This window comes from Scyliorhinus torazame, chromosome 12, assembly GCF_047496885.1.
Source record: "Scyliorhinus torazame isolate Kashiwa2021f chromosome 12, sScyTor2.1, whole genome shotgun sequence".
Lineage (NCBI taxonomy): Eukaryota > Metazoa > Chordata > Chondrichthyes > Carcharhiniformes > Scyliorhinidae > Scyliorhinus > Scyliorhinus torazame.
Genome location: NC_092718.1, coordinates 51,874,412 through 51,900,969, shown reverse-complemented (window position 1 = coordinate 51,900,969; position 26,558 = coordinate 51,874,412). Strand labels below are relative to the sequence as shown.

General features: G+C 48.0%; 1 protein-coding gene across 1 annotated transcript in view; it reads left to right on the top strand.

Moving 5' to 3' along the window:
• LOC140386398 (multiple C2 and transmembrane domain-containing protein 2-like) overlaps nucleotides 1-26,558 on the top strand; it is a 606,972-nt gene that overhangs the window by 368,748 nt on the left and 211,666 nt on the right. Inside the window, exons 11-14 of the mRNA XM_072468698.1 lie at nucleotides 2,823-3,009; nucleotides 5,130-5,223; nucleotides 25,044-25,146; nucleotides 26,113-26,215. Coding sequence (XP_072324799.1) covers nucleotides 2,823-3,009; nucleotides 5,130-5,223; nucleotides 25,044-25,146; nucleotides 26,113-26,215 — 487 coding nt within the window. The remainder of the gene's footprint in view (nucleotides 1-2,822; nucleotides 3,010-5,129; nucleotides 5,224-25,043; nucleotides 25,147-26,112; nucleotides 26,216-26,558) is intronic.

Genomic DNA, 26,558 nt, shown 5'->3' with positions numbered 1-26,558 from the left:
GAATTTGAGGGTGGCGAATTCACAGAGATAAAGTTGCCCCATTGTTTTAAAAAAGATAAGTTAAGAGAATTTCAGAATTTTGCATGTAGAAGCATGTGCCAACAAACAAATCCAATCTGGATCAGGTGGAGACAAAGTGGACACATCGGTTAGGATTTTCCACTCCTGCTGGTAGGCATCGTTGTGGGCAGGACTGGAAAATGTGGAGAGTCATTGGGCAGGATTTGCTGCGCTACCCGCCGAGAATTCTTCCGCGGCTGGAGCCGGCCCACCATTGGTTGACATCGGGATCTAATGGTCTCGTCATTGTCAACGGGGTCTCCCATTGAATGCACCGCTCGCTGGCTGGAAACCCACAGCAGGGGAGCCCTGTCGGCATTAGCAGAAGATCCTGCCCGTCTGAACGGTCAAAAGATCTCTCCCCTCGACTTTTAACAACGTTTCCCCATCCTGTCCTTGATGTTTCCTTCCACTGTCGGGACTGGAAAATCGCACCTATTGGGAACATAGTGTCACAGAGAGAGAATAGGTCTGGAATTTTATACTCGAATAGGGGAAACATATGGGAGTTTATACATGGTGGTTACAGGCAACTTCCATTTACTCGGGATAAATTAGAAGGTCTCCTTAGGTAATTAGGAGAGGGAAAATGTGTTCCTGGGTCGCTGTCTCTGCGGAGTCTGCATATTCTCCCCTTGTCTGTGTGGGTTTCTGGTCTCTCTCTCTCTCTCTTCCCCCCCACACACACACACACACACAGTCCCAAAAGACGTGCTTGTGAGGTGAATTGGACATTCTGAATTCTCCCTCTGTGTACCCGAACAGGCGCCGGTGTGTGGGGACTAGGGGATTTTCACAGTAACTTCATTGCAGTGTTAATGTAAGCATACTTGTGACAATAATAAAGATTACTATTATTACATAGGGAGAAGGTGATGGTAGGTATCATACCAAACAGCCAAGGGTAGGTAGAGAAAGTTTCCATTGGAGAGCAGCTTGGAAACTGTGGTTACAAGATGGTTAGGTTTGCTTTGGCAGAAAGGAGGGCTACAACTGGGGCTGTTGACTCTAGAAGGATGGTTTTTGAGGTGAACTGAAAGACTGTTAATAGGGAAGAGCACAAAGAATAAGTGGAATAGTTTCAAGAATAGCCACTTGAACTTAATTATTGCTGAAAAAAAACTTGCTGTCGAAACTGTAGCCATCTGGGATGGCCACTTCCAGAATACAAAATGGATGTTTGCATAGACTGCAGGGAACTATGGACAATGCTAAGAAAGTAAGCAGGCACAGAGCCTGTATGCATATTGGAACTGCAGCTCCTAGACGAGACTGAAACTGTAGATCTGTTAGCAGATTGATGGTCCATCTCTGGGAACAAAGGAAAGACAGTCAAGCAACCGATTTAGCTCCAGACCTCGCGGCGCCAGTTCCCTAAACCGAAAGCATAAACAAAGCAAGGCCAACGGCCACTTAGGACACGCCCAGCCATCAGGGCACCCACCCCTTTATTGGTCTAGATCAATATGAGTGATCAAGGCCCGCCCAAAAGCACGCGAAGCCCCTTTCAGGTATAAGAAGAAGGCCCTGAGTGAGAATCGCTTTCTTGGAATCGGCTCTCAAAGCGGAGAGACCCTTCCACCAGCTACACCAGAAGCAAGTAAGTCCAAGGTCAACACTCGCTACCAGACGGACGACTTTAGCTGTTCCCCTTCACCACTTCGACCCCAGCAGCCTCAGATCCGAACAACGGCCATTGTTCCTCTGACTGAGTGGGCACCCGAAGCTAAGTATAGGCGTTCGCGTTAGAGATAGTTTAGTTTGTAGTATTTTGTGTATGAGTGGATATTACTCTGTGTGTAAATAAATAGTATTGACTTTGAACTAACGAACTAACTGGTGTATCGGCTCTTTGATCAGGGTTTGAACCTTGTGGCAGTATCGAAAGATACCTGCCGACTCTAAAGCAAACGTAATTAGGATTAAGGAAGGCAACCATATTGACCGCCATACTTAGGACCAGAGAAACAGAGCAACAAAACTTTTTGCCTTATAGCCATCAGGACAGATTTGCAAGAATGCCAAATCTAAAAGGAACAACAATTTATAGTGCATGGGTGCTGATCTGTCGGCAGGTCAACTTTAATTGTTGTAGCTGTCATCTTTGCATGACAGCCCGTGGCAAACGAATCAGCAGGGAATATTCTCAGGGATATTGGATCAAGAAAATTGGATCATTCGGCCTTGCGACGCTGTTCTGCAGAGAGAATAATTTGTGTTTCACATAAACATGCTGAGGTAGAGTTTCTGCTTATTGTGCTAGTTATATCAGTGATGTAAAATCCAGTGGGTGCAACTGGCACTCACCCCAAACACCCACTGCATGCTCACTGGCCAGGCTACTTTAAAACTGGGTCCTGACAGGTTATTCACCATGGTGAAGGTATTGGTGTCAAGTTTAACATTTTGTCATTTTGTGATCGTGACATTTTGTGCCGTTGTCATTTTGTTTTTACACCTTCCCAACCTAGGAATTCAGAGCGCATTGAAGGATGTCTTCCACCATCTCTGTTAATGCAGCACAACCAGTGTTGGAGCAGGGGTTATATGTCAAATCGTGCTGTGTTGACGTTACTCGCCCCAGACACCTTGCACCTTGTTGTACGATTGAGAATCACATGGGATTTCACTGACCGACTCATTTTTATTTGTCTAAAATCAGATTTACAATGATGACGTGCATATAAATGAGCTTCGATAGATTCCCCCTAGCATTGCAAATGTTACATTTCTGACCACTCTGTGTTGCCTGAACGTTGCAGATGCCAGGTTGACCTCTCAACGTTGCCGAAAGGACAGAAGCATCGTTTGGAGTTGTCTCTGGAGAACGGACTGGGCTCTTTGGTTTTGCTTCTCATGCTCACAGCTTCCATCGAAGTCTCCATCTCGGACCCATGTGCCAGCCCACTAAACAATGAGACTGAAAGACAGCAGATTATTCAGAGATACGTAAGTTCCCAGTGAGGGCAAGAGTAAATAAGATAGCTGGACTATCATGTCGCAAATACACAAATTACAAATCGGTTACAGATGAGGAATCATTGCCCCCTGTAAAGAGAGGTATTGCAACAGTTCTGGCAGCTTCTGTGAAGAGAGACGCAGTTAACTTTTTTCGTTGATAATGAACGGTTATCAACCCGAAACATTGACTCTGGGCGGGATTCTCCGTGACGAGCCAGCCCCACGACTGCTGCTCGTGAGGACAGAGCATTTGGCACGCCTGTTCACTGGCGGCGGAACTCTCTAGTCCAGCCACTTGTCAACGGGAATTCCCATTGAAGCCACCCCATGCCGCTGGTAAACCCACGGGTGAGGGGTGTGCTACCAGCAGGACAAGAGAATCGCACCACCAGCGAACATCCAGAGATTCCCGGCCCTCTGTTCCTCTCTCCGGAGATGCTGCCAGACATGCTGAATATTCCCAGCATTTTCTGTTTGTGTTACAGTTTTTCTTCATCTGCAGTATTTAAAAATAAAAATCATTTCTGGGATGTGGAAGTTGCTGGCTGGACCAGAATTTGTTGCCCACTCCTAACTGCCTTTCATTTCAAAGGCCGCTTGAGGGTCAGCCACATTGCAGTGGGTCTGGAGTCACATGCAGGCCAGACCATGCGAGGATGGCAGACTTCGTTCCCTAAAGGACAAAAATGAATTATTAAAGAGAAGAAAATGGGCTGATCGTTTCTTCAGGTTTAAAATAAAAGTTTAGCCCAACAGCAGCTTGTTGTCAGAAGATCTGAAACTTATTTACCAAACAATAACCAAGCTAATAGTCCAATTTACAGAGATGCCAACCCATCCCCTGCACACCGATCCAATTCTGCCCCCCCCCCCCCCCCCCCCCCCCCCCCCGGCGCTCCTATGTCGACTTCACAAAAGGTTTTGATCGGCTCCTATAGAGTCATTGGACACGATTCTCCCCAAACATCTCTGAGGTAATTTGTGGCGGGTTTTTCAGGGAGTTTCCCGCGGGCTCTGCCGGCAGGTTTCCCACCACTATTCAATGACACTAAGTCACTTTTTGGGGCCCTGGGGAGTTTCTCAGCGGTTTAGCCCACACTTCGAATTTTTTATAGCATTGGGGAGCTGAACTCCGAGATCGGGCCACCATTTTGAAAGGGTGTCCTGATCTCAATGTTAGTTTGTGCAGTCCCCACGCACACCCACCCGTGGGCAGTATGACCCCCCACCCCCAAACACGCATGGACACTAGCCCACACCCCCAAGTGAGGATGCCCCGCTATGGGTTCCTGGGGGACCCCCTCCCTTTTAGGACCCCCACCCGTCACCCACCCAACCTCCTGGAAACTTACCTGCCCTGCACTCCCCCACCCTTCAAATCCCCCCTCCACCCTCATTTCATGGGCATGGCCCCCCTCACCCCTTGGCCCTTGGCAGTGCCACCCTGGCACATGGGCACCCTTGCACTACCACCCTGACAGCTTGGTAGTACCATTGAAGCAACATGGCAGTGTCAGGGTGGCTGTGCCAAGGTGCCCATGTTCCAGGAAGAGAGCCAGGGAGCTGCTCTGCACTTACCCTGACAACCCTGGGATCTCCGGTAGCCTGGGAACCCCCCGGATGACGTTCTGCCTGGTCCACGTTTGTGCAGACCAGCACTGATCAGTGCCTGGCTTCAGCCTCCTGGGGGAGGCCGAAGAATTGAGGGAGGCGGTGGATCCTGCGCAGGTAGGTCGTAAGTAGGTTTACAACCTACTTCCGCGAGCATCATTCAGTTCCGACTCCGACATCTAATGGGACTTTGGAGGCTCCCAGGAGGTGCGGAGTCTGTTGGGAGGCTCACTATAGGCCTCTCCAGGCATTCTCCGGCCACGTTGTGCTCTCGCTTGAGTGCAACGTGGCCGGAGAATTACGCCCATTGTGTCATTATGGCACCGAACCATTCGGTCCATGTCGACTGTCTGCATTTAAAAAAAAATTGTAATTCAGAATCTGCTGTGCGACTGGTAAATCCCGGCTTGTAACAAATGATGAGAGTGATGTGCTGGCTGTTTATTCTCCGCACCGTTTAGTGAGCGTACTAATTTTTGTTTAACTTTGATTCTCAGAGTTTGAGAAACACTTTGCAGGACATGAGTGACATCGGGTTCCTGCAAGTACAAGTGATAAAAGCCTGTAACCTCGCAGCTGCAGATTTTGCAGGTACTTTGTCGTGAACCCCTTCATCTCACATCCGCATCGCCTATCACTTGCTCATCCTTCACTCTTTGATCCCTTCTCAGCACTTCCTCTGCTCTCTCCTCAAAATGTTTATTCCATCGGGGGTAATTTTGGCTTGAGACGATATTGAATCAGTCGCCTGGCTCGCTATCACCTGTTTTGCACCATTGGCCAAAGCCAATTACATGTTGGTCCCACAGCTTGGAACTGTTGCCGCGTTATCATGTCCGCATCTTCTCATCAGATTTTGTCACAATCATTGTCTCGCTCCTTTCTCAACTTTCCACTTCCATTCATTTTGATCGGGTATCATGGTATTCCAGTAAGCTATTCCTATGCAAAGCTATATGTGGATGTGCTTGCTTATATTGCTTATATTTTAAATTTTGCTTCCAAAGCTGCACCTTTAATGACTTTGCATTAGAAAATTACCTGAGTTTTAAATTACAAAGGCCTCCTTACCCAGTGACTTTCATGAGCAGAGGGAAAGAAAGATCTTTCATTTATATAGTACATTTATATAGTGTCTTTCACAACCTCAGAATGACTTAAGTCACTTTACAGGCAAATACATTCTCTAGAAATGTCAAATTACTTTCAAAGTACTTAGTACTAAAGTGCTTTGGGATATCTTGAGTTTGTGAAAGGTGTTATATAAATCTCCTTTTTTAATGAAGATTGTGATAATCTCCTGTTCTAATCATGTTAGCTAAAGGTTAAATATTGGCCAAGACATCGAGAGGAACTCCTCTTCAGAATAGTGCCACAGGATCTTTCAAGTTCATCCAAGAGGGCAGACTGGTCTCATCCAAAAGAATAAATCTCTAGTAATACAGCCCTCCCTCCTTGCTAGCTTAGAATTTGTGCTCAAGACTTTGAGATGAGTATTTCCTGTAAGGAATTCATCCACCAATTAAAACTGGCATGAGGCACTACAGTATAAAACCTTATGGAGAAGCACCATTTGCAAGTTAGTGACGAGATAGCCTATATTCCCATTATTGGGAAACCCGATAGATGTGTAAGTACCAGTGTTCCCACAGGCATTCATTTCTTTCAAAACAATTTCCAATCAGGGGGAACTTTAATGTGGCCAATCCACCTACCCTGCACATCTTTGGATTGTGGGGGCAAGACCCACGCAGACACGTGGAGAATGTGCAAACTCCACTCGGACAGTGACCCGGCACCGGGATCAAACCTGGGTCCACAGCGCTGCGAGGCAGCAGTGCTAACCAGTGCGCCACCGTGCCGCCCTCCCACAGGCATTAGTAAAAACTGTTGAGGGGCATGTGTAATTACCTCTGACCATCCTCTTGCTCACGGTGAAAGGGAGGGCCTTTACAATTACAACTGGATGAGTAATGCAGCACCAGGAACAAATTCATGAAGCATTTACTTTACATAAGAGGTGAGCCATATTATTGATGCAAAGCTGTTCTGAATAAGGATCAGAGGCACTGTGATATTTCACTGTTAATGTACTGCAACCTTTACTGCCTGACAGTGAACTGGAATAGGCCGACCTTGCTCACCTGCCCTCTTGCCGTCATAATGGACTCCTTGCAAATTAGAAGTTTGATTTTGGTAGCATATGGTGCCTGCAGTGACCCTGATATATGTGGTGTGCTCAGTAAATGCATCAAACTCTTCTCTGTGCGTCAAGTATATTTTCTCCGTAATGAGCCTTTCTTGCACTGAGATCAGAACAGCTCAGTATCAGTTCTTCGATTGAAACCATACGGAGTCCTGCAGTAAAACGGGTTGTAATTGGGGTGTCATTTATTAAGGTTTGAAGTAGTGCGCCCTGTGTTTGAAGAGTAATTAAGCATTCGGTGATGTGAATTGGCCGTAGGTCTACCCACCCGAAGTGAAACTAACTTTCTGACTTTCTTATTTAAATCAAGCATCGAGCATTTGCTGAGGCCTGTCGCCACGCTTTGCTTAAAATTCACACGGACGGGTTGAAGCAAATGGTACAGGTGCATTCTTGTGAGAAGCTAGACTAGTTTGTGAAGGAAAGGAAAGGACAAATATATACTGTTGCATTGCAACCGGTTTACTGGGAAGTAATTCCTTATTCCTTGCCATGGGGCTACGAGGGATTCCCAGGGAACCCGCTATCGAGCTGCCATCTTGAAAGGGAAGCCTGATAGCGAGGTCCTGTGGCCGCCCCCCCCCCCCCCCCCCCCCTACACCCCTCCCAAGCACTGCACTGTAACCCCGTACTACCAGATTGCATTTGTACCCCTACCAACACATACAGGGGTGACATGTCCCGCCCCCCTCAGGGATCCCTGTAATAGGGAGACCCCCCCCACCGGGACACCTGTAATAGGAAGACCCCCCACAGGGACCTTCATGGTAGGGGCAACCCCCTCCCACCCACAAGGACCCCCCCCCCCCCCCCCCATGGGGATCTCTGGCCTAAAGAGACATGCTGCCCCTCCCACCCCCTTAGACAGGGGCAGTGAGAAGAATTACAGCTGTAACACTTACCTTGCAGCTCCACATGTCCATTCCTGGAAGGAGAGCAGCTGTGACCTGTATCTGATTCTCATTAGCTGCAAGCCATTCATAGCTTTCGAGTCGTGGTCTGTGATTGACAGCTTCTACAAATCATCTGCGGCTTTGCTGCATTCATCTACCTTCACGGTTCAGGGCCTAAGAGGTGAAACCCCAATGTTTGTAAACATTGTTTCTAAACATTGACCACATCAAAGAGAGATAAGTGCAGTAAAATCACATGCTAGATTGATCAGAATGCACTTCCATCTCTTTGATGTGGTTACTGATGTCCTTTTAAGGGCATCAACCATCTCCACCTGGTGTGGCTTCCATGTGACTCCAGACCTACGTTAATGAGATTGAATCTTAACTGCCCTCTGAAATGGCATTGCTAGCCACTCAGTTCAAGGTCAGTAGGGATGGGCAGCAAATGTTGGCCTTGCCAATGATGCCCATATCCCATCAAAGAATAAAGGAAAAAAAATATTGCCGAAATGACAGACATGTGGGCGGCACGGTAGCACAGTGGTTAGCACAGTTGCTTCACAGCTCCAGGGTCCCAGGTTCGATTCCCAGCTTGGGTCACTGTCTGTGCGGAGTCTGCACATTCTCCCCGTGTCTGCGTGGATTTCCTCTGGGTGCTCTGGTTTCCTCCTACAGTCCAAAGATGTGCAGGTTAGGTGGATTGGCCATGCTAAATTGCCCTTAGTGTCCAGAAAGCTTAGGTGGGGTTACTGGGTTACGGGGATAGGGTGATGGTGTGGGCTTAGGTAGGGTGCTCTTTCCAAGGGCTGAATGGCCTCCTTCTGCAGTGTACATTCTATGATTCTATGATTATGTTGCTGAAGCTTTTCATCTTGCACTCTTCAGGACAAATGCAAAAATGCCAAATTTCAAACTACCACAACAATTTATACTACAGGAGAAGAGAGTGCTAATAAATTGGTAAGCCAACTCTGATTCTTACGTTTGTCCTGATAAGTGCAAGACAAAAAGTTTCATCAGCATGTTGGATTTTTCAGCAATGTTCAGGTTCGGTACTACCAAGCGATTATCTGAAATAAAAATCTTAGATCATGTAACTTTTTTTTTTCTGTCCTCTTTCATGGTCACCATTAATGAGACTAGTTTTCAGTTCCAGATTTATTTATTTATTGAATTTCAATTCCAACAGCTGCTGTGGTGGTATTTGAACCCACGTCCCCAGCGCATTAACCTGGGCCTCTGGATTACTAGACCTTCTCCCTCTAAATAACTGAAATGTGGATGATTCTCAGTAGTGATTGAGCAGCAACAATTGCCAAGAATCATCTTCTTTGCAGAAAGAACATAAGTTATTGGAGCAAGAGTAGGCCATTCGGCCCCTTGAGCCTGTTGTGCGATCTTCTACCTTTACTCCTACTTTCCCACCTATCCCTCGATTCCCTTAGGCACATCAATTTATCACTTTCAGCTGTGAATATACTGAACGGCATTCTGTCATCAGTGAAATTCTAGAGAGCCTGAAATCTGAAAGATAAAATTCATTGCCATGTAATTGTAAAATAAAAGGTAATGCTCTGCCATTGACATCAGGCCTTGGAAACTCAATGGTGTTTTATAGTTTCGACTGATCAATAAGCAATATATTTCTCCGAGTGTTGAAAATATTGGAAGAAATCGTTCAGATGTTTCATTGGAGATGCCCTGATGGTTCTTAAATCAGCCCTGATTGACTGACTTGACATTTGGCCCTGTTTATCAGTCATCCACCTTGCCATGACTACAGTACACGCACACATCTATTATTGCTTAAACATCACTGAGATTGGAAATGTTATTGGCTTCGTAAAAAGTGAAGATAGCATTTTCAAACCTGAAAGCAGCTTTGTCTTTCTGGAGAATGTTTTAAATAATACACTGGACAAACAAAGCTTATTTTATAGAATCCACAGAATCCCTACAGTGCATAAGGTGGCCATTCGGCCCATCAAGTCTGCACTGATCCTCTGAAAGAGCACCCTGCTGAGGTCCACTCCCCTATCCGATCCCCGTAACACCGTAATCCCACCTAACTTGCACATCTTTTGGACGCTTAAGGGGAAATTTTAGCATGGCCAATCCACCTAACCTACACATCTTTGGAATGTGGGAGGAAACCGGGGCACCCGGATGAAACCCACACAGACACGAGAAGCAGGTGCAAACTCCACTGAGTCACCCGAGTATGGAATCGAAGCCGGGCCCCTGGCTCTGTGAGGAAGCTGTGCTAACCACTGTGCTGCTCTATATTAAAATAAAACTTGCAGTTTTTATTGTGCCGTAATACATCACGCCACCACAAAGCACCTCGAGCAGTGAATTTGTTTTGCAATGTGGCGACTTTTGTTCTGTGCCCACAGAGGCTCACAAATGGGAATCACCGCTGGCGCTGGCAAGATATTGGAAGAAGCCTCTGCTCTGGATAATTTGATAGCATCATTAATGACCACCTGAATAGGCACATTGGATCTAGCTTTGATGCTTCATCTGAAACCTCCTCCAGCCCTACAACTTTCTGAGATCCCTGCGCTCCCTCAATTCTGGAGGTTTGCTCCTCTGCCATTTTCGTCAGCAAGCAGTTGTAGGCTGTGCCTTTAGCTGCTAAGCTTTGCTCTTTGGAATTCCTTCCCTAAACCTCTTCGTCACGTGTCTCTTCTTCTTAAAGCCTGTGGCATGATGTCACATCTTTCTTGATAGCTTCCCTGTTAGGAACTCTTACCACCCTCTTGGGGACTTTTAATATTTAAAGAAGAAATCCAAACATGCAATTAACCAATGGAACTTTGGCACAAGGTTTCATATTTTCTAAACAAAAACAAACTTTATTGTACATTGAAAAATAATTCAATACAAGCACTATTAACTTATTACTATAATTTATAAAGCGTTATGCTGTAAATGTAGTTCTAACTCACCCCTTCAAGAGTTCCCTTGTCTTACAAAATCTTGAAGGTGCAATTATTATTCCTGGGACTAACCCAGGAGGTATGCCACAGCCCCTTCAAATTTAATTCTCCTTCAAATTCCAGTTATTCCTCAAGGTACACATTTTATGGTGATTCATCCATTAGCTTTTTGGCTATGTGACTCCCCACCTTTTCCATTACAGCCCTCACGACTGTGGATTCCGCAACTCCTGGTTCAAATTCCGCCTTCCAACAGCTATCCAAGCTAACTCAACCAACTGTTTTCTGCCATCAGGCTCTGTGAGGACCACTGTAGATTGCTTTCAATTGTTGCAAGCTAGAGAAAATTATCAAGCTACTTCCCCCTCCCCACCAAAAAAAATCCAAACTGAGATAGAGCTTCACCTGCATTCCACATGGTGAACAATGCAGTGAGTATTTTCTCTGTTTGAAAGGCAGGCCAACTGGCTACCACCTCCTGTTGGACCTCAATTCGATTACATGCAGTTTTCACTGAAGCACAGCTACAACGGTCTTCCCAAATTAAACTGCCTTACTTCTGTCAGCAAATGCACACCGATAAATCAAACAAAAGAGCCTTCTAACCATGGATGTGCCCTGAATCGCTACCTGTCTGGCAGTGTGACACACATGGCCTTTTCCCAGATAAAAATACAAATTAGCTACCTTTCGATAATAAAGTTTGCCTTGATTCTGGGAAATCATGTGAGTAATGGGGGTGGCACTTTACAACCTTCCTTCCCAGAATTGTGAGCTTTTAACTTCTTTGTTAGAATAATGAGACACCATGGGCGGGATTCTCTGATCGGCGACGCCAAAATTGTGTTTGGGGATCGGCCGGAGAATCCCCGTTTATGCTGGAATCAGGGGCGGCGTTGTTTTTGCTATGCTTCACCCCCTCAAAATTGGCGTACTCAGGGAGGATGTTGCCTGAGGCCCTCCCCCGATGCTCCGCCCCCGATGGGCCGAATCTATTCGGGGACCAAGCGTGGCGGCTGTGGACTGAGTCCAGCGCCGCCACAGTTGGGGGGGAGCGCAGTCCACTGGCAGGGGGCTTCATCAGGGCTTGGGCGACTGGTGGGGGGTGGTCTGGGAGTGGCGAGGCTGGTCACAGGGGGGCAGTTTTTGGCAGGCCGGGCCCGCGTGCGGCTGGCGCCATGCTGCACGGCGCCGGCGCTGCAATGCGCGGCTCCGACCATTCTCTGGCCGTATCTGCAGGTAAAGCCGGGGGCTTTACGTTGCACGACTGCTAGACCCCCACCGGGTGGAGGACCTGTGTGGGTGCAGTGCCGACGGTCTGGCTGACGAATCCTTCGGACATTGCCGCAGGATTGGAGAATCTATCCCCCTGACTCTACCAGGAGTTCCAGAAATGGGTCATTCATTGTCCAAATGGTTACACCTCCACCTCTGACCTTGTAAGATAAACAGGGAGGGTACCTTGTAACCATAATTAAGTCCCAGCTTGTTTGAATTGTGTTCCCTTCAGCATTGTTACCAGTTTATCAATCGAGATTTTCCATTTATCACACTTTAACACTTTAACCTTGTGAAACCAGAAGTTACATTTGAAAACATAATAATTGTGAACAAGATATTTACAACAGCACCTTGGGGTGCTTCACTAAATTCAAGATGCTATTTAAATGCAAGTTGTTGAAGGGGTGAAGGCGCTGCACTCATTTATTGGCTGAAAGGATGCCCAATGCAGCTCTCAGTAATAAATTGTGGTTTTTGCACCTCGCCCTGAAATCGGGAAGCCATATAATTAGTTTTAAGATGTCATTCGTATTTTTGTCTCTCTAATAAATAGCACACCGTTTCAGCTGGAACAAGCAGTACAGACTGCAGAGGTAAATGTTATTGTTTGTGCTTCTTCGTAGCACATGAACCCCATTAGTCACTATTTAAACATGACGTTGGATGCATTTTGTTTGGCGATAGCTCTGAGCTGCAAAATAAATAACGACATTTTAGTAATAACGCGGGCACTGTCTGCTAATGGAGCATGTGAACCCGTTCATAAACAAAGAACAATAACAGTGCTACATGATTCATTACCTCATAAGGCGGTGTCTACTAAAATTTGGTGTCTTCACGACTTGCAGTATTGGAGGATTCACAAGGGATTCCAAGGAATGACATTTAACCTTGACTGGTGACTCAGTCACTTATGCTTTGATGCAGAGGTAATGGAGATTAACTCCACGTGATACAATTATGTAAAATTACTCTGCACTTTGCTTTCTGCCTTGTAATTCCCCCCAAAAGGCAAACACCAACTGTTGTGCTTTGCATCATTAAAGAATACACTAGTATGCTTGAATTTGTCAATTTATATTATATGTTTTATACATATCGATATATTTTAAAAGGAACTTGGTGGGCAAAATTTCCTTTTTTTTTAATGGCGAGGTTACTGGCAGTAACCTTTGATATATTGATAGGCACAACGGCCCTTAAGATCCTTGGGGGAAAGATTAAAGGAGGAGAGACAATAGGAACTCTGGAGAACAGCTGGCGGTGACAGGCATTTCCCCCAGATTCCACCCATTTCTTACTGATGTTATAGTGAATTAATTCTTAAAGAATGTCTGACCAATGTTATGTGTGACACTGATACTCATAAATGTATATATAACAAATGTGTGTAAAATAGGGTACAGGCCTTGAGGAATGTTATGAAAGATTCAAGTGACTAAATAGATAGAAGATTTAATAATACTGTAAAGTTTTTTTTTTAAATTTAGAGTACCCAATTCATTTTTTCCAATTAAGGGGCAATTTAGCATGGCCAGGCACCTAGCTTGCACATTTTTGGGTTGTGGGGGCGAAACCCACGCACTCGGGGAGAATGTGCAAACGCCACACGGACAGTGACCCAGAGCCGGGATCGAACCTGGGACCTCGGTGCCGTGAGGTTGCAGCGCTAACCCATTGCGCCACCATGCTGCCCAAAATATTGTGAAGCTGATCATTTTGAAAACATTTTTGAGGGAAGAAATTGAGAGATTGGCAGAGATTAGGTTTTGCCTTTTTGAAAGATTGCAAGAACTGAACTTTACATATGTAGAACTCAGATCTGATTCAAAAATGCTAAATTTCAAAGCTAATGTCAGAGGGGTATTGATTTGCCAAATCGATATTATTTTTGAGTACTGATGAAAGATATTATTGTTGAGAATGATGTCTGGCAGATACAACAACAGAAAATTAGCCAAGGTATTTTTAGTGTCAACTTGATGTTGAGAGTAAACAGGTAAACCTGCAGTGAAGGGAGTCACGTGTTTTACTGTGGATTTTAAATCGACCGGGGTAACATTTACATTCCACCCAAAGTTTTTTTTAAATTCATTTACGGGATGTGGCCATCGCTGGTTAGGCCAGCATTTATTGCCCATCCCTAGTTGTCCTTGAGAAGGTGGGGATGAGCTGCCTAATTTAAATGCTGCAGTCCCTGAGGTGTAGGTACACCCACAGTGCTGTAAGGGGGGGAGGTCCAGGATTTTGACCCAGCGGCAGTGAAGGAACAGCGATATATTTCCAAGTCGGGGTGGTGAGTGACTTGATGGCGAACATCCAGGTGGTGGGGTTCCCAGGTATCTGCTGCTTTTGTCTTTCTAAATGATAGTGGCCGTGGGTTTGGAAGGTGCTGCCTAAGGAACCTTGGAGAGTTCCTGCAGTGCATCTTGTAGATGGCGCACACGGCTGCCACTGTTCATCAGTTGTGGAGGGATTGAATGTTTGTGGACAGGCTAATAAACAAGCGGACTGCTTTGTCCTGGATGGTGTCGAGCTTCTTGAGTGTTGTTGGAACTGCACTCATCCAGGCAAGTGGAGTTACCATTACACTCCTGACTTGTGCCTTGTAGATGGTGGACAGGTTTTGGGAGTGGTGGGGGGGAAGGGGAGGCGGGGGGTCGGTGAGGTCAGGAGGTGAGAAACTCGCCATAGGTTTCCTAGCCTTTGAGCTGCTTTGTTAGCCACAGTATTAATATGGCTAGTCTAGTTCGGTTTCCGATCAATGGTAACTCCCAGGATGTTGATTGCGGGGGATTCAGCAATGGTAATGCCAAGGGGCGATGGTGAGATCCTTTCTTGTAGGAGATGGTCATTGTCTGGCACTTGTGCGGCACGAATGTAACTTGCCAGTCCCACATGGCCCTCATTTAGTCAGCCTGCACCAGATTATAGCTGCGGGCAGATTAGCATGGAGCATGTCGGCTCCAGGGGAGTCATCCTCTCTGCTGTATTATTCAGTCCATGCGATTGATGGGGTATTTTGCTTAGGATAGGACATTTGAGACAATATTACATGAGTCTTTCTGAAACCGAAACTTCTTAGGCAGCCCCTTGAGTCAGGGGATGACTTTCTTCCACCCTGGGGTCCTGAGTTACTAAAAAACCCAATGCTGGATTCCACATGTGGGACAGGTAGTGTTTGATTATGGTGGGTGAGTGGGTGGGATGCTTGGACTTTGGTAAGCTCTTTCCGCTGTTTGCACTTGGCCTCCCCCTGGACTTGTTGGAGACGTTCAAAATGGTTGGCAACTTCGCAGATGCGTCTTCTCCTGTTTAGGCGATCTCCCACAAGAGATTAACACATATCGGTGGAGATGTTGCATTTTTTCAGGGATACTTTGAGGACATCCCAGAAACATTTCCTCTGCCCTCCTGGTAACCGCTTGCCGTGACGAAGCTCGGAATAGAGAGCTTGTTTTGGAAGCCTTTTGTCAGGAGTGCGGATGTTGTGGCCCAACACAGCTGATTAGCCATAACTGGTGCCTCAAAGCTGGGATGTTGGCCTGAGCGAGGACACTGCATTTCGGAGCACATATCCTGTCACTGAATTTGGAGGATTTACAGAGGCATCGCTGGTGATATTTCTTCAGGGAATTAAGGTGTCTGCTATATGATATCCATGTCTCTGGCGAATACTGGAGATGGTAGCACTGCAGCCCTGTAGATCGTAAGCATGGTGTTAGGTTTGAAGTCTTTGTCATCAAGCACTCTTTCTCAGACGGCTGAAGGCTACATTGGCACACTGGAGGCGATATTGAGTTTTGTTGTTAATGCTTGCCCTTGTTGCAAGGAGGGCCCTAAGGTATGAGAAATGGTCCACGTTGCCAGTTGGTTGTGATTCGCTATAATCTTGATAATTGGAGGGCAGTGTTGTACAGCTGGAGTAGGCTGGTAGAGGACCACTGTCCCAGATGTTTAGCTTAAGGCCCATTCTTTTATACGCCCCTGTGAGTGACCATAAGACCACAAAGCATAGGAGCAGAATTAGGCCATTCGGCCCATTGAGTCTGCTCCGCCATTCAATCATGGTTGATATTTTCTCATCCCCATTCTCCTGCCTCCTCCCCATAACCCCTCATCCCCTTATTAATAAAGAACCTATCTATCACTGTCTTAAAGATACTCAGTGACTTGGCCTCCACAGCCTTCTGTGGCACTGAGTTCCACAGATTCACTATCTTCTGGCTGAAAAAAACCCTCCTCATCTCTGTTTTAAAGGATCGTCCCTTCAGCCTGAGATTGTGTCCTCTGGTCTAGTTTTTCCAACAAGTGGAAACATCTTCTCCACATTCACTCTATCCAAGCCTCTCAGTATTCTGTCAGTTTCAATGAGACCCCCGTCATCCTACTAAACTCCAACAAGTACAAATCCAGAGTCCTCAACTGCTCCTCATAAGGCAAGCTCTTCATTCCAGGGATCATTCTTGTGGACATCGTCTGGACCATTTCCAAGGCAGCACATCCTTCCTTAGATATGGGGCCCCAAACTGCTCACAATACTCTAAATAGGGTCTGACCAGAACCTTATACAGTCTCAGCAGTACATCCCTGCTCTTGTATTCTAGCCCTCTCGACATGAAAGCTAACATTACATTTGCCTTCCTAACTGCCAGCTGAAGCTGCATGTTAACCTTAAGAGAATCGTGAACTAGGACTCCTAAGTTCCTTTGTGCTTCTGATTTCCCAATCCTTTTCCCATTTCGAGATAGTCTATGCCTCTATTCTTCCTACCAAAGTGCATAACCTCACACTTTTCCACATTGTATTCAATCTGCCACTTCTTTGCCCACTTTTCTAGCTTGTCGAGGTCCTTCTGCAGCCCCCCTGTTCCTCTACGTATCTTTATATAATCTGCAAACTTAGCAATAATGGCCTCAATCCTTCCAGATCATTAATGTATATTGTGATTGACTGTGATTCCAACGCTGACCCCGGAAAACCAGTCACTGGTTGCCATCCTGAAATGACCCCTTTATCCCCACTCTCTGCCTTCTGCCAGTCAGCCAATCCTATATCCATTCCAGTACCTTTCCCCTAACCCCATGGACTCTCATCTTATTTAGCAGTCTCCTGTACGTCACCTTGTCAAAGGCCTTCTGGAAATCCAAATAGATCACTTCCACTGGTTTTCCTTTGTCTAACTTTCTCGTCACCTAAGAACTCGAACAGATTTGTCAGGCATGACCTCCTCTTGACAAATCCTTGCTGCCTCAGTCTTATTATACAATGCATTTCTAAGGACTTCGCAATCTCATCCCTAATAATGGACTCTAAAATCTTACCAACAACCGAAGTCAGGCTAACCGACCTATAATTTCCTGTCTTTTGCCTCCCTCCTTTCTTAAACAGAGGCGTTACATTAGCCATTTTCCAGTCCTCTGGGACCCTCCCTGCCTCCAGTGATTCCTGAAAGATCACCACCAATGCCTCCACAATGTCCTCAGCTGTCTCCTTCAGAACCCTGGGTGCAGTCCATCCAGTCCGGGTGATTTATCCACCTTCAGATCTTTCAGCTTTCCCAGAATCTTCTCCTTCGTGAAGGCCTCTGTCACTCACCTCTGTCCCATGACTCTCTTGAAGTTCTGCCACTGGTGTCTTCTACTGGGAAGAAAAGTACCTATTCATTCCTCTGTCATTTCTTTGTTCCCTATTGCTACTTCTTCAGCCTAATTTTCCAGTCGTCCCATGTCCATTCTTGCCCCTCTCTTACCTTTTATACATCAAATAAGTCTCTTGCATTCTTCTTTAGCCGGGTTCGATTCCTGGTTGAGGTCACTGTCTTCTTTTAATAGAACTTACAGTACCCCAAATGGAGGCCATTCGGCACATGGAGTCTGCACCGGCTCTTGGAAAGAGCACCCTACCCAAGCCCAAACCTCTACCCTATCCCCGTAACCCAGTAACCCCACCCAACGCTAAGGGAAATTTTGGACACTAAGGGGAATTTAGCATGGCCAATCCACCTAACCTGCACATCTTTGGACAGTGAGAGAAAACCGGAGCACCCGGAGAAAACCCACGCAGACACGGGAAGAATGTGCAGACTCCGCACAGACAGCGACCCAAGCTGGGAATCGAACCTGGGACCCTGAAACTGTGAAGCAATTGTGCTAACCACTGTACTACCGTGCTGCACTGTCTGCGGAGTATGCACATTCTCCCCGTGTATGTGTGGGTTTCCTCCGGGTGCTGGAGGGCCGCGTTTGTGTTTGGGTGTTTAAACAGTTACTCTGGAGTTAGACGTGTTTTTTTCCCTCTACCTCTTACTGAGTAACTGCCATTGTAAACCTGGCAGAACCATCCTAATTTAGCCATTTAAATTGCTTCTGTCATCTGGCTCCCAGCCCAGCTCAATTGTCCAGAAGAAGTTTGCACTTCTGGGCAATTGCGAGGTAAACCCTTACGTGGGAACTTCCTGGAGGGATTCCCCAGCGCATCATTGGGATACCCCCTAAATACAATAGTGGGGAACCAGGAAGTTCCATTTTATTATCAACAGGTTTTTTAAAAAAGTGCTGTATTCCCACTCCCTTTCATGGCTGTTATAACCTCACGCGGACCACGGGGAAACCATTGTTGATCTCCCCATAGGACTCTTGGAATACGAGCTACTCCGATAGGGGGCGCAGGTCACCCGACTGAAGCTTGTTACAAACGAACATAAAAACCGACCCAAAGCAGGGCCTGATGTGGTTAGTTCTCTGAGTGTGGTGAACCACTGCAATAGGAGATGTAAGGTAGGGCCTGCACTACAGGTTCGACGGTAGCTCGAGCCGGCTGGCTCCGCCCACAGAGAACTGTATAAATATGCATGACCTCCAGTGCCCTGCCATTTCACCAGCTGCAGCAGGAGGCCACGCATCTGACTGTAATAAAGCCACAGTTGTACCCAACTTTAGTCTTTGTGCAATTGATCGTGCATCAATTTATTCCAGTCAGATTTTCTACAGAATGGATATCAGAATTAAGCCCGATCGCCTGCAGCTGGATCCGCACTCGCCCGACGCCAGAAAAGACTTTGCTCACTGGCTAGCATGTTTTGAGGCCTACATCAACGTGGCAGACCCTGCGCCAACGGAGGCTCAGAAAATAAACGTCCTGTACTCCAGACTGAGCTCCAGCGTGTTCCCGTTGATCCAAGACGCCACAAATTACACAAAAGCAATGGAACTCCTTAAGGAATACTACGTGCAGAATGCGAACACGCTCTTCGCCAGGCATGTACTGGCCACCCGCTCGCAACTACCTGGTGAGTCCATCGAAGACTTCTGGTGGAACCTAATTCCACTTATCCGGGACTGGGACTGTCAGGCCGTCACGGCCGCCGTACATGCGAATCTCCTCATGCGCGATGCCTTCGTGCCGGGGATTGCGTTGGACCACATCTGAGAACGATTACTGGAAGGGGCCAAACTCAAACTGGCGGAGACGAAAACATTGGCGCTCTCCATGACGGTCGCATCCCGTAACGTGCAATCGTACCCCTCCCGCCGCGCTGCACACCCATCTACTCCTTCGACCCCTCCTGGACCCCGCCGACGATCTCCTCAGCCGGGGCCCTGCCTTCCAAATACGCCTACGCTGCACACCGATCCGCGCACCCTGGGGTCCCCGCTGCTACTTCTGCGGTCAGCAGAAGCACCCCTGCCAAAACTGCCTGGCCCGCACTGCAGTTTGTAAAGTCTGCAGTAAAAAGGGCCACTTCGCGGCTGTGTGCCAGGCCCACGCAGTCGCTGCGATCGTGCCCGCTGTCGCCCCCTCCCCCATGCCAGACGCACAATGGGCACCGCCAACTTGTCCCCCCTCGGCCACGTGCGCCCCATGGGCGCCGCCATCTTGTCCCGACCCCGCAATGTGCTCACCATGGGCGCCGCCATCTTGTCCCGACCCCGCAATGTGCGCACCATGGGCGCCGCCATCTTGTCCCCCACAGGGTCTCCGGACATCCCAACATCAGAACTGCACACGCTCGCCACCCGAAGCATCCGATGGCTACCCGCAGCTCGCTTCGATGACGCTGGACCAATCTCGCCCGCACGACCTGGCCACGGCGTCGACGACGGTGAAAATCAATGGCCACTCGACCTCGTGCCTGCTGGACTCCGGGAGCACCGAAAGCTTTGTTCACCCAGATACGGTAAGGCACTGCTCCCTCGCAGTCCACCCTGCCAATCAAAGGATCTCCCTAGCCTCCGGATCCCACTTCGTCCCGATCCGAGACTTTTGTACAGTCCTCACGGTCCAGGACGTAGAATTTAGTAACTTCCACCTCTATGTCCTTCCTAATCTCTGTGCTGCACTCCTGTTGGGCCTGGACTTCCAGTGCAACCTCCAGAGCCTCACCCTCAAATTCGGTGGGCCCTTACCCCCCCTTACCGTTTGCGGCCTCGCGATCCTCAAGGTCGATCCCCCCTCCATTTTTGCCAATCTAACTGCGGTTGCAAGTCCGTTGCCACTAGGAGCAGATGGTACAGCACCTAGGACAAGACCTTCATCAGGTCCGAAGTCCAGCGGCTGCTTAAGGAGGGTATTATCGAGGCCAGCAACAGCCCCTGGAGAGCCCAAGTGGTAGTGGTTAAAACTGAGGCGAAACACAGGATGATCGTGAACTACAGCCAGACCATCAATCGGTACACGCAGCTCGACGCGTACCCCCTCCCACACATATCTGATATGGTCAATCAGATTGCGTAGTACCGGCTCTTCTCAACAATTGACCTGAAATCCGCCTACCACCAGCTCCCCATCCGGAAGTCGGACCAGCCATACACGGCCTTCGAGGCAGACGGTCGCCTCTACCACTTCCTTAGGGTCCCTTTCGGTGTCACAAATGGGGTCTCGGTCTTCCAAAGGGAGATGGACCGAATGGTCGACCAGTACGGTTTGCGGGCCACCTTTCCGTATTTAGATAATGTCACCATCTGCGGCCATGACCAGCAAGAACACGATGCCAACCTCGATAAATTCCTCCGCACTGCCACTCTTCTCAACCTGACCTATAACAAGGAGAAGTGTGTGTTCAGCACGACCCGGCTTGCCATTCTCAGTTATATAGTCCAAAACGGACTTCTCGGGCCCGACCCCGACCGCATGCGCTCCCTCATGGAACTTCCCTTCCCCCACTGCCTCAAGGCCCTCAAACGCTGCCTGGGGTTCTTTTCCTACTACGCTCAGTGGGTCCCAAACTATGCGGACAAGGCCCGCCCACACATTCAGTCCACCCAATTCCCTCTCGCGGCCGAGGCACAACATGCTTTCGCCCGCATCAGAGCAGATATCGCCAAGGCTGGGATGCACGCAGTAAGCAACCCTTCAGACGTCGCCCTTGCCGCCACTCTACACCAGGCAGGCAGACCCGTGGCATTCATTTCCCGCACCCTTCATGCCTCTGAAATTCGTCACTCATCCGTCGAAAAGGAGGCCCAAGCTATCATTGAAGCTGTGCGGCATTGGAGGCATTAGCTGGCCGGTAAGAGATTCACTCTCCTTACGGACCAACGGTCTGTAGCCTTCATGTTCAATAACACACAGTGGGGCAAGATCAAAAATGATAAAATCTTGCGTTGGAGAATTGAGCTCTCCACCTATAATTACAAGATCTTGTATCGCCCCAGTAAACTCAACGTGCCCCCAGACGCCCTCTCCCGAGGTACATGTGCCAGCACACAAGTGGACCAACTCCGGGCCCTACACGACAGCCTTTGTCACCCGGGGGTCACTCGATTGTACCATCTGGTCAAAGCTCGCAATCTGTCCTACTCCGTCGAGGAAGTAAGGACAGTCACCAGGGACTGTCAGGTCTCTGTGGAGTGCAAGCCGCACTTCTACCGGCCAGACCGTGCGCGCCTGGTGAAGGCTTCCCGCCCCTTTGAACGCCTCAGCGTGGATTTCAAAGGGCCCCTCCCCTCCACCGACTGTAACACGTACATTCTCAATGTGGTCAACGAGTACTCCAGATTCCCATTCACCATCCCATGCCCCGATATGACGTCTGCCACCGTCATCAAGGCCCTCAGCACCATCTTCGCTCTGTTCGGTTTCCCCGTCTACATCCACAGTGACAGGGGATCCTCATTCATGAGCGATGAGCTGCGTCAGTTCCTGCTCAGCAGGGGTATAGCCTCCAGCAGGGTGACCAACTACAACCCCCGGGGAAACGGGCAAGTAGAACGGGAGAATGGGACGGTTTGGGGGGCCATCCAGCTGGCCCTACGGTCCAGGAACCTCCCAGCCTCTCGCTGGCAGGAGGTTCTCCCTGACGCTCTACAGTCCATCCGGTCACTATTGTGCACCGCCACTAATAACACACCCCATGAACATGTTTTTACCTTCTCCAGGAAGTCCACATCCGGGGTGTCGCTCCCGACTTGGCTCGCAGCTCCAGGACCGGTCCTTCTCCGTAGGCACGTCCGACTCCATAAGGCGGACCCTTTGGTGGACAGGGCTCACCTGCTCCATGCCAACCCTCGATATGCCTATGTTGAGTTCCCCGACGGCTGCCAAGATACTGTCTCACTCAGGGACATGGCACCGTCAGGTTCCACCCCAACACACACCGCCACCCATGCGCCCTCCCACCACGCCGCCAATATTGACCCCACCAGACCACCCCCCCCCCTCCCCTTTTCCGCACAAGAGGACGAAGAGGACTTCGGCACGCTCCCGGAGTTCCCCGATGACTGGCCAGCACCAGTACCGCCACCACCGCCATCGGTGCCACCTCCACCACAGCCAGCATCGACTTCGCCGCCACCGTTACGCCGCTCCCAATGAAGCACCAAAGCACTGGACCGGCTGAACCTTTGACGGACTCCGGACCGTCAACATGGACTTTTCGTTTTCCTACCACTGTACATAATTGCACTAATTGTATATAGTTTCACGTCACCCCCACCGGACTCATTTTTAACGGGGGGTGAATGTGGTGAACCACTGTAATAGGAGATGTAAGGTAGGACCTGCACTACAGGTTCGCCGGTAGCTCCTGCCAGCTGGATCCGCCCACGGAGAACTGTATAAATATGCATGACCTTCAGTGCCCGGCCATTTCGCCAGCTGCAGCAGGAGGCCACGCACCTGACTGTAATAAAGCCACAGTTGTACCCAATTTTAATCTTTGTGCAATTGATCGTGCATCACTGAGCAAGGACTGGGCTGGGAGCGGGTTGCTGGCCAACGGCGGCAGACCATCTCCCATCGCCGAGAAACATGCCACGGGGAGGCCAGAGAATCTAACCCAGTGTCATTTGTGGGAGCTATCGATGTGAAAATTGGCTTCTGTATTTCCTGCATCACCATCAGTAACTACCCTTCGAAAGCATATCTTAGGAAATGAAGTGCCTAATAATGTTGTAAAAGGTGCTATGTAAAGACAAGTCTTTTTTTGTGAGAGGGGATGAGTAAACATTTGTAAACTAGTCATGTGGAACGAATTCTGTTGTTGCCTTATTTGTGACAAGAGAAATTTGGAAACATTAGGGAAATGGGACAGGATTTGTCCGTGGGATTCAGGACTCTGATGTCAGGACCAGATTGGCATTGAGACTGGGAGAGCTATTCTCCCAGAGGAGGCCTCCTATTATGTCATCTCAAATCCCAGGCTCCTATTGCACCAGGCCCAATCAGAGCACCTGCAACTCTGGAGTCTAGGCAACCTCAGAGATGGGTGCTGCTGTGACAGGCCAGGGATTGTTAGGATACCACAACATGAATGGGGGGTGGCGGGGCCTTAAGTTTAAAATTAGATCTCAGACCAACTGAGCAGGCATGCCTCTTCGTGCCTCTTCAATCATATGGGAAACCCCTCTGGCGGCAGTATTTGGGTCGCAATTGCGGCCTTCGCTGCTGACAGCCCCCTCTATGATCTTCCAGCTCCGATAGCTTCCTTGCCTGGTGCGTGGAGGCTGCCTCCACTGAGGTGGTGACCCGCATCAGGGACCCCACTCTACCACTAGCAAAATGCCATTGAGTGCTTTAAATGGATGCTAATTGGTGCCTTGTATGTGCAGATAACCTGTCACCTTGCAGTCGTCGATATCTGCCGACTAGCCCAGCCCCTGGAAAATTCCTTGGTGGCGGTATGGGAGCCCTCCCAATGTGGCTCCTGTTATTTTACCACCTACTTGACACCTCCATTCCTTCTATCCCAGAGCTGGGAATATTCAACCCACACAGTTTGAACATTATATTGTGTTCATCTGATGGCAATAGTCATTCGAAAATCAAATTTTATGAATGCATAAAATTTCTTCAACTAGTACTGATTCAGCCTTTAGTGAAGCAGGCCATTAAGAGAATTAAATAGGTCAGATACAGCCTGTTTCTGTTTCTATGCGGGTGTTTGCACTCCGCATGAGTTTCTTTCCACCCTACTTCATCGAACCCTATCAGAATTTCCTTCTATTAATTTTCCCCCCTTGTGCATGTGTGGCTTCCTCTAGGATAAAAGGGGCAGCACTGTGGCACAGTGGCCAGCACTGTTGCCTCACAGCGCCAGGAACCAGGGTTTAATCCGGTCTCGGATGACTGTGTGGAGTTTGCACCTGATCCCTGTGTCTGCGTAGGTTTCTCCTGGGTGCTCCGGTTTCCTCCCACAGATGCGCAGGTTAGGTGGATTGGCCATGTTAAAATTTCCCCTTAATGTGCCAAAAAGTTTGATGTGGTTCTAGGAATAGGGCGGGTGTTTGAGGATTGGGCCTGGGTAGGATGCTCTTTTGTAGACCCGATAGGCCGAATGCCCTCTTTCTGCACTGTAGGCATCCTATGATTCTATATCTATACTATTGATTTCAACTACTGTTCCACAAGGGATGGGATTTCTTATGTCTACATCAAACATCAATATGATTTTAAAGACCTCACTCAGGGCATGCATCAACTTTCATCATTTCTGTTACTTATAACCTCGAAGTTCTGGTCGCATCCTTGTAAATCTTTGTTTCACTTTCTCCAGTGCTGCTATAGCCTTGAACAGTTCATCTTAGCACTCAAAATATGCCCCGTGTTTTTGTTTTCAACCAATGAATATCTTATCTTGCCATGTAGGAAAGAGCGATCCATTTTGCGTTCTGGAGTTGGGGAACGATAAACTCCAAACCCACACAGTGTACAAGAACCTCAATCCTGAATGGAACAAAGTCTTCTCATTGTGAGTAACAGTTAACTGGGAAGTTGTATTACTTTTTATGAAGTGATGTTGGAACAGAGAGGATGCCTTAGTGCCATTACATGATAAGCTCACTGGACTGGATTTTATGGGTGGGCCACCTCTACATGCTTTGTACAATATGGCGTGATGACATCAGATCATCAATCTGACATCATTCTGCCAATCTCTGACAATATGGAAGGTGAGCAAGATGCCAGATTCGTCTGAGAAAAACAATTAATAAGCTATTGTATTGATAAAGACCCCCACTGACTGCAAACTTTCAGTTGCCCACTCAATTATTTGGTAGTCACATGGAGAAAAGCTCTTGGGATTGATTTGTGGCAGGAATGAGGGGATGGCTCAAGGCCAGATGAAAATCTCGCAAATGGGACCACGGCTGCATTTAGCTGCTGAAGGTGACAACTTTTAGTCATTAGTATATTTATTTTTTCACATTCTTTCAGGCGCACATGACAAATAAAGAAGGTGAGAAGACAGGGGTGGCATTAAATTGATGGACCTGACCGACTTCTGGTTCATGGCCTAACCCCTCTCCCACTCGACGTCCCACCCTTGATGTCCAATTGGACGTGCAGTCCCCCTTACCGCTGATTGGCCTCCAATTGGCCAGCTGAAACATTATTACCTGTGGTGAGACGCGGGAGCAGCCGCGAGTAAAATCCAGCCCGTTTAACATTTAATTATTTCTGGCATTGACGAGTCGATTCAGTTCTTCTGCAGACAGCATTACTTACATCTTGATCTCGATTCATGACAAGTAATATCTGAAATGATCGACAACCATTATTTAAAGTGTAGCCTTCAGGGCGAATTTAACCACAACCTCAACTTTTCCGTCATTAAAAGAGCATCAACCAGAACAGAAATTGTCATAAAAGTTCGGACATGTTTTGGGTGTGTGTGTGTGTATTTTCTAATTGCCTCCTCCTGTCCCATTTGCAGTAATATTAGGGACATCCATGATGTCCTCGAGGTAACGGTCTTTGATGAAGATGGAGACAAGCCACCAGACTTTCTTGGCAAAGTTGCAATACCCTTGCTTTCCGTAAGTTCAACATATTCTGTTACTGTTTTCATTGCAGGTGTTATGTTTACCGATATTTGTGATCATCATTTTTTTCTTTTCTTGCACTAAGCCCATAATCATCTGTGTGATATGAAAAAGCCCTACTCTTAAGGCAAGTGGGTGAGATTCCCACTGCCCTATAATTACTGCCAGAGTCTTGCTTAACAGCTGCTGACAGGCAGCAGTGTTTAAAAAGGCTACAACTCTATCGCTTTCTTAAGTGTAACTCATGACCCGTACCATAGCACCATAGAATCCCTACAGTGCAGGAGGAGGCCATTCACCCCTGAAAGAGCACCCTATCTAGCCTCACTCCCCCCTC